This window comes from Belonocnema kinseyi, chromosome 3, assembly GCF_010883055.1.
Source record: "Belonocnema kinseyi isolate 2016_QV_RU_SX_M_011 chromosome 3, B_treatae_v1, whole genome shotgun sequence".
Classification (NCBI taxonomy): Eukaryota; Metazoa; Arthropoda; class Insecta; order Hymenoptera; family Cynipidae; genus Belonocnema; species Belonocnema kinseyi.
Window position 1 is genome coordinate 59,690,429 of NC_046659.1, and position 9,588 is coordinate 59,700,016.

The 9,588-nt window shown below is 33.3% G+C and overlaps 1 protein-coding gene across 1 annotated transcript in view; it reads left to right on the top strand.

Annotated features, from left to right (window-relative positions):
- Positions 1 to 9,588, top strand: part of LOC117168761 (neuromodulin) — a 273,474-nt gene extending 263,886 nt beyond the window's left edge. The window contains exon 4 of the mRNA XM_033354514.1: positions 5,232 to 9,588. Within this exon, the coding sequence (XP_033210405.1) occupies positions 5,232 to 5,375 (144 nt within the window). The 3' untranslated portion in view covers positions 5,376 to 9,588. The remainder of the gene's footprint in view (positions 1 to 5,231) is intronic.

Genomic DNA, 9,588 nt, shown 5'->3' on the forward strand with positions numbered 1-9,588 from the left:
AAAATAGAAACGACTGTGCTTGACTGTACTAACAAGCCCGTTACTCTCTCGCTTGCCCTCGCGTATTTGCTTTGGTGGAAGAGGGACGCCGATAGTCGCCTGGGGCCACATGACCGTGGTCGCTTCATGCCCTGGGAAATGCAGTTCGAAGGGTCCCAGGCTCATGGAAGGAGTAGAGATTATTTACGATGGGTGCATTGTTTTCTACCGTTTGAAGAAAAAAGTGGGCCTGCAGTAAATACATCGTTATTACTTCACCCCCCCCCCCAGGTTCAACTCGGATTTTCCGAGAGTTTTGACACAGGTTCAAAAAAAGGCGGTTTTTAATATCAACGAATTAATTAAAAATTTCGAAAATTTGCAGATGCGTTGTTATGACATAAGGAAAGGTAAATGGCAAAGTCCCTACTTCGAGAAATGAAAGCAACTTCTTCAAATTAAGCGTTGAAAATGATCAAAATAATTTTCAGTATTAAATAAATAATATAGCTACAACGAAATTATCGATATTGCACGGTAGCTTACCTTCAGCCAAGCTCGAAACAATAAACTGCACTCGTTTTCACTGAGGAAATCGCTCATAAATGCAAGAATAATAAACTTCCAAAAATGTTCAATCTTTTCAATTGTTCGGGCAAACTATTCACTTTATGGCAAAATTTTATATAACCTTTTTTATTCAGAAGAAAATTTATAGTGTTTTATTACATAACTATTTTTCCTCTAAAAACAGCCGTTTCCAAGGAAAATCGAGAAACATGAAATCATCCGCCATATTGGAAGATGGCGGCTCGAGCGCCCCCCCCCCCCCAAATTTACTGAATTTTGGGAGATGTTTCAAGACCCCCTAAGGAAGCTTCCTGACAACTAAGTTCATTGTTATAAATTATTTCCATTTAAAATCCTTCGTTGACTGGCCTATAAGTACTATTCCAATTGAGCTCAAACTCTCCAGAAAACTTCCTTGAACCTTCCTGAACCACTTTCTTACTGACAATTTTCGCTTGCTCAGAAATCGCTCGACTGCCGAAACGTTGGAAGTTGTTTGTGTACGAATGATGCACCGTCTCGGAAAAAAATTATTTACAATTTTTTTAATAAACATTTTGAACTTTCTCTGAAATCATTCGTCACAAAACATGATAATGCATATTACTGATCAGTCTTATCACAAAATATTTTTTAAAACTTCCCATTTCGTTGCGAGTTAAAGTGAAAAAATGAAAAATATTTTACTGACGAAAAAAAGTTTTTCGTAAATAATTCGAAAAATAAAAAAGCTATAACTTTTTTTGTGAGGTGAAAAAGATGCGGCATTGAATTTTCATTGCGAACATATATTTTAAAAATGAAAATTCGAGACTTTATTTTAAAGTGCACAAGGGCGTCCCCACTTCAGCAAAATAATTCTATATCTCCTTTTTGCATCCGAAGCGTCAATTTTTCGAAAATCAAAAATTTCCCCTTATTAATTAAATGGGATTTTTGAGAGTCCGGTGGCACGTGTTCATATTTGAATTTCGAAAAACATAAATAAATATACAGATAACAGTAAAAACATTATAATATCTCAGGTCGCTAGCAATTTTCAGAATCATTACACAGTCCCACAAAAAGAAAAAAATATCCTGAGCAGATCACCAGACAGGTGTATTCTTATGTATTTTTCGTCGCTGAATCCGAATCCGAAGTCAGATTGGGGGGTTTCCGAGTTACTTTACGAGAAAAATGCAAAAAACATAATTTTTCATGTTATTTTTATGTTTTTTCAAAACTAAAAAGCGAAAAAATGCAAAATGATCTGAGTTTTTGATTACTACGGATTGAAATACATAAAAACTTCATATTTTTTCACGAAATTTCAATCCTTGCAGGGCTTTGGAAACTGGAAACTGTCTGAAACTACAAGGAGCTGATTCGTTTAATTGAAATATGTACATGTATATGTATATATAAACACATTTGAAATAAATGAATAAATATATATATATATATATATATATATACATAAAGTCGTTTGTTGATCAAAGCAAATATTTTCAACATAATCTAAAATTGTACAAAAATTAGTAACTGGTAATCCGATCAGATTACACAAGGGTAGCACTGTAATGTTGTACTCTGCATAGGTGCTAAAAGCTCCTGTGCGCAGCTAGTAGCTTATATGCATCCTTTCCCCACCATTTAGTCTCATAAATGACGTGACACGTATGCACAACAACTAGGCCTACGGTTTTAAATGGAACACGAATCATCAGAACAATGGTTGAAGCACGTGGCATTTCATAGATGAATCAATAAACTTGGTACCATTACTGTCAAAAACCTGCTGCTGCGAAGTGTTGGCCAGCGAAAGCGCGCTGTCTTACAGGGGAGCGCTAGAATGTGAGGGTGATGCCGTAGTGTGTCCGACGACGAGTTGGCATTGTCCTCGTCAAATTCGGAAAGCTATCATACTTAGGCCTGGGGGGGGGGGTATAAGAGTTATCACCCCTAGGACGGCAAACTCACCTGCGATCGAGACAGAATTTCAAGCGGGAGGAATCATCTGTTTTTTATAGATAACTTTCAACCTTCAATAAACTGTGCTGGTACATCCAGCAATCGATACACTCACAAATGCACCGGAAATCCGGAAAAATTTTGTTACATTTGTTCAGAATGCATTGGGAAAAGAGGAAGAAAAATAATAAACTGAGTTGGAGATTTATACAGAACATGCTTTGAAATTAAAATTTCACAACATAAAAATTGGGTTCCTCATGTAATCTGTAGCTCGTGCAACAACATGATCAGTCGTTACGAAACCAATTAGGAGAAAAGCAAACTAAAGTTGACAACGCCGACAATATGGGAAGAACCATCGCGATGAAAACGATTGCTTTTTTTGTTGACCCACAGTAGACGGTGTTAACAAAATTTAAAAAAAATGTTACAATCGTTCAGCTTCCAAAAAAGACGACTGTAGAAGGCCTAGAAGATAAGGAGTCACGTGCCAGCTTCACTACAGGATTTAATGCACTGCAAGTTGATGTAAATTTAAAAAAAAGTTTGGAATCCTGGTCATGATAGAAAAAATTAAACGTGTGAAAGCATATCAGAGAATGCGGCTTCAAGCGACTCTGATGAGTAACTGGGTAACCCCCCAATCTGACTTCGGATTCGGATTCAGCGATGAAAAATACATAAGAATACACCTGTCTGGTAAAATGTACGGGATATTTTATTTTCTTACTCATTTTTTTTATTATAAACCATAAAAAAACACGTTTTTTGCATTTTGCCCGAAAAGTAACTGAAAACCCCCCAATCTGACTTCGGATTCGGATTCAGCGACGAAAAATACATCATAATACACCGGTCTGGTGATCTGCTCAGGATACTTTTTTCTTTTGGTGGGCCTGTGTTATTTGAAATAAGGAAGAGAATACATAAAAAATAAGAGTCTTTGAAATTATACAATAGATAACACTATATAGCACTATGCAAGTTTTTTTTTGTTTTTAAATTATATTGAAAATATCTAAATTTATCTCAACCAAACAGATTTTGTTTAATTGAGTCAAATGAATAGTGGAGCGTGAAAATTACTGGGACGCTGCAGACAGTGGGTCTTTATAATTATTTGACAAATGAACGAAGCAAATCGTTTCAAAGTAGAGCCATCTAAATTATTATTAAAAAATGACTTAGAAAATATGTATTCTTTTGATAAATATTGCTAAAGATCTCAAATAAAATATCCAAAGATTTAGAATTCTTAAAATTGAGTAAATAAATTGAATAAAAAATAATTTTCGTGCGCGCGTTATTTCGTTAACACAAGCTTGAAAGCAGTGGATCGAGCAAGTGCCCTGCGTTGAAACAAAATCGTCTGATATTAGAAATATCATGTAAGCAAACAATTTAATTGTATTTATTTCAAAACATAAAACAGATATAGATGGTAAGAATTAAGAATTCTAAAAAGAGTTTTTGTTTGTGGTATACATTTTTATGAGTCTGATAAATGTTTAAAAACTATATTGTGAATTAGGTATTTCAAAATGTGACGTCCGGTGGCAAGATGTCTGCACGCTGAGGGCCCAGCAATAATACCAATGCATGGGACAAATCTTTACTTTTTTAATAACTTGGAAATCAATAATTTTCCACCATAAGTGCATTTGGATATTAATTTTTGTTTTTCAAATTCTGTTTAATTCCGTAATAAAATCGTTGCAAAAAATATATATATTAAGTGAATATATTTTGAAAAATAAAACATAATATCCAAACACACTTATGATGAAAACTCATTCTTCTCTAAATTATTTTAATAATAATGTTTCGCCCCATAAAATTGGCGTTATTGTTTAACTCTCGGCGTGCAAACTTCTTGGATTTCCCCCACCAAACATTAAGTACCTGATATTCTTAGAACAGTTGAAGAATACCATTTGCTTATATTAGTATTATTATTTTAAAGTGATGTCTAAAGCTTAAGATGGTTACCTGCCCAACATGCCGAACGCATTTTTGGTTAGAGTTGGATTTTATTTTTGATTATTTAACACGGGGCTCTCCAGGTATATATCGCCAGTCACGGACGCATTTTTATAATGCAATCAAGTGATCTGATGAGAGCAGTGTGCCCCGACATATTGGACAAAGCCTGGGTTTTACCCTATAATTATGTACTGGGTAGCAGTCAAGTAAACGATGGGGAGACTTAAGCTTAAGGTGGGTTCCGAACCACCAGAACCTCGGTAATTTCTTCAGTAGGTACATAGAAAAATTGCCAGAGGTCCCGGCTCAGGGATCGAACCCCGGACCTCTGATATGAAGTCCGAGCGTCTAACCAACTGAGCCAACTGATTATTATTATTATTATTAATATTACATAAATCAACTATTATATTTTTCCTACAATTTAGTGAAAAATAACCTTATTAACAAGATATAATGGAAAATGTGGTTCTGAAACTGTTGAACTATGATTAAAAATGTGCAACTCACTGATGACATGACACGTTAGAAATTAGAAGAAATTATTGTTTTTAATCAATGTATTGAAGTATTTAGGTTAATGAATTTCATCAAATCTGCATTTAATTACAACTCTGAAACTCACCCATCCCCTGTTGGCTACTCTTCTTAGTCTTCCCCAAATGAGTGAAAAGTCTTTCTTTAAAATTATCTTAAAGCATTACACAGCATTATATTTAAATGGATAATTTTGTATGTTTCAGATGGATGACGCCGTCAACGAGCTAGAGGGAATCGATCTTTCCGATCCCGACCTACACAAGGCGGCAACCAAAATCCAGGCTAGTTTCCGAGGACACAAAGTCCGCCAGGAGGTACCCATTTCTGGTACGGAAGAAAAAAAGTAAAAAAGTAGAAGAAGCCAATAAGCAATTATGAATTTACCAAGGAACACGAGTAACCCGAGTGATCTTCAAAGGGCTACGAATTATAAGTTCCTTTTCATTTGTCGCTGAGCCTCTCAAAACCTACGATACTGTGTTCGATTCATCTTTTTCTGATACAAAGAAATGTTTTATCGCCTCATTACTTCAAATTAAAAGCTCGAAATTGTCAAATTCGACCAAAAGCAATGACAAACATCATTAAACAATTTTAAATTTCGTACAGTCGGGACTCAGCACTTTTATAACAATTTTTATCTAAGGTTTCATCTACGTAACAATTTCGGAACGTAGTAACATACCTGATGTATTGTATTGATATTGTATAGCAGTATATAACTGTATTATAAACTGTTATTTAACAAAGTAACATAAGAATTATGTTGCCCTGTTTCGTATCTGTCTTATAAAATAGTTACATAAATGTTATAGAACATAGATATGTAGAACTGGTATGAATTTGACTCAAATAACGAACACACTTACAAACTGAACCTAATAATTCAATTAATACATTCCCAACTATACTCAACTGTAATTATCTTCCAAGTATTAGTATGAAAAAACCGAGTACGTAATACCACTGCTGTGATTGAAGATTATTTAAATTTATTTTTCATGTTTTAACTCTTATTTAAAGACATGATTAATGTTTATGTGATTATCGATTGAAGAAAATTATACATCATTTATTTCCGAACACTGACTTACGTCACTTCGCTATAAGACTCGACCTGGAAAAAGTCGACCGTGAAAAAAGTATTTCTCCTGCGTTAAGCTTTAATAACTATCGTAAAAATAGAGATAACGTGTAATCGTCCATTCCAGGATTCTACATTTTCTGTAATGCATCATGTAAAACAAACTAATCGTTCAAACGTACTTTCAACAAGGGTACTACGGCCATAAATTTAGTTTGCTCGTCAAAATGCCCATAATAGTTGAATTTATTCAATTTTGAAAAATGTATTGATGAAACAATGTACCGAAAAATTTTGAGCACTCTAAGGGGGGAGCAACAGCTATAGTTAAGGTGGTCGTACGGAAAGATTGATACAAAATGAAGGGACAAGAAAAGGATATACGAGTCACTATTCTGGGCTTTTAAAAACTTTAATTTTTACTTGTTTTTTGTTGTTGTTTTTTTTTAAATTATTTTCCCTCAGTACTGTTAAATATTTGCAATCTCAATATTTATTTTAAATTTAGGACATCGTTGTTGTAATTGTTATTTCACAAGATATATAAAACTGTTAATTAACTTAATTTTATCTACTAATAATGAGTTTCATCGCTAGTATGATTTAAGAAATAAATATTATATTTGCGTAAAATTTATGTGAGCGTACAAGGTGGGTCTGGGACGGAAGATCTGCCGATAGAATATTCTAAAGACGGGGAAAAACTGATAATCATTTGAAAGTTCCACTGGTACCAATTTTCGTTTTTTTGAAAACTATACAGTCCTATACACACATCCTAGCAGATCTCGTCCTAAACTATTGAAAATAGTGAAACCTGGAAGTAAATAATGAAATGTAAAACTTTCGAGAAACAAAATATTTCGTAAATTATGCATATACACATTTGAATAAAAACTAAACGATATTTGCTGAAGTACCCAAGCTGGCAGCGTATATGCTAATAAAAGAAACTTTTAATCGATAGATATCTATGTACCAAAGCATTATCGTAATAATGATATAATAAAGAGTTCATTCCGCCGTATTAATGACGATTTATTTTTTAATGATGAAGAAAAAATATATATAAATATATTTTTCTGCGTTAGATTCTACAAAGTGTTGTAAACACGTAAGAGAAAACGCTTGATGAAAAAATAACTAAAGCGCGAAGGTCGCGTATTGCAAAAGCAACTGTCGTATATTATTATAAAGTTTTGACGCTGTCAAGCGAAAAATATCGTGTCTTTCTATTATGACTCTAGTCAATCTAACTTAAGTCAGTCTTTAATAAAAGACACGTTGTTTTTAGCAGGCCTAAAACTATGTACCACACCTGATTGATTTTTTTTTATTTCTAATCTCCATCAGAGCTGAGCTCCAATACGAAATGATTTTTCTTACAGTATTGTGTTTTTAGTCTGTACTATTCTTTAAATAAAATCCATTTTTTCTTTTGAGCTTCAGCTTTGATGGAAAATGAACAACGATTCTTCTTTGTAAAAATGGTGTGAGGACGAGGAACACATCAAAATCGAAGGTGTGAATGGAAGAAAAATAGTTGAGCTATTGCAAAGAATTGGAAAGCGAACGAATTTGAAAGTTTTGCCAGGAAGGCGAGTGCTTTTAGCTGAAAGTTTTCGGGAAGTTGCCACATCCTTGATTTATTGCTCCTTCGTTCTCGAGGAATGCGGTGAGTGAGATCAAGTTTAGCACTAGCCGCATCGGCCATTAAAGTAAGAATCTTGCTTTAGTTATTGTTGCTTTGTTACCCCTTATTAATTTTATCGTTGTCTGTAATATAGTATATTAAGTGCGACGCAGCATAACTTTCGAGATTTATTATCTTCTGTACGTGTACTTCTACATTTTTTATACTGTTCTACACCCCTACAGAATTGAGCATTGTAAATCCAAGTATAGCCTATGGTAAACAATGACCAAAACAGCTGATGACCAAAAATTTAATACATGGCTCTGATTCAATGTCATCTTTAAACATCACCAGGATAACAAATATAAAACCACTAAAATATGCAACATTTAGAATAGGACAGGAATTTTTAACTTATCAAGTTCTCGCATTTTGGTTATATTTACAATACAATAATCAAGATCAAACTTTTAGACTACAAAAAAAGAAAATACTTGCACGCAAAGTAGGAATATGCACGAAAGGTAAAAGTAGAAGTTCCAATTAATTATGGGTAATAAAATAAACGAAAAGTAAAATATTTCACTCGCAATTCTGTGAATACGCTTGACACTTTTACTTCGTGATAGAACTGGTAATGAATTTCATCATTGGTTTATCATCTACTGGTCCTGTTCAATTATTGTCCAGTAGTGGGCCAGTACGGAAAATAGTTATCATCAGTACTGGCGCAATACCGTTCCAGCTGCAAATTTAAACCTAGACAAAATTCAGACACGCAAAATAAAGTTACTCTAATGCACATTACAGCCTACAGATTTGATATAGATTACAATTTAATGGTAAGCTTTTAGGAGACTCTCGTGTTATCGTGAAGAGTGCCCGTATCGCGCAAAGTGTCTACTAGTAAGACGATTCTGGAAAAATAAAGCTTAAAAACGAAAATAATATTCAATCGATTTTGTTTCAGTCGTAACTATTTGATGTGCTAATTTGATCTTTTTTTGTAAAAATTATAAGTGTTTCATAAATATATTATAAATTTCGAAATAGTTGAATCATAGCTTTAGGAGCTTTGATTCATAAAGCAGAAAAATTCAGGGAACACCAATATTTGTTGGGCAATTCATGAAAGCATCGTCCAAAATTTTGGACTGCACCATTCATCTTCAAGATATAGGTAGTTTTCATTGATCGCATCCGATCTCGTATTCCAGACCAGGTGTTAAGATGTACGTGATGCGAAAATGTTCGAATATATTCCCTAGCAAATGGCATATTTAACGGCTAGATTTTGGTAGGAATCACGTTTGCAATTGACTTTTTCAAGGAAAGTTATAAATAAAAATCAAGAAATGAAAATTGCATTCCCACAGGTTTATTCCCATACCTAAAATAGTAGATATGACAAAAAATATCAAATATATAGTTTGACTATTTCAAGGCTTTTACAGTTATATTTATTATTATTTTATTTTAGAAACTAAAAACTTAGTCGGTCTTTTTGTAAATATAGGTAACTATATTTTCTACAGAAATCTGTATAACTGTTAAATTATATTCCTTTAAACTCCGTTGACTAAAAAATATTATTTCTGCAATCACTTTTTTCCCCTTATTTTAAAAATTATTAAACTATGAATAATGATACCAAAAGATCGAAATTATTTGATTAATATTTATAATTCTTTATTAACGACAGACATTTTCCTCGATATGACTTTGCGATTACAAGGGATAGGTAACATTAGAATTATAAGTGTATTAAATTATTGTAATATTCTATCGAGCAGCATCATGTATATGTACTTTGTTTGTTTAAAATAAATAACCAACAAGT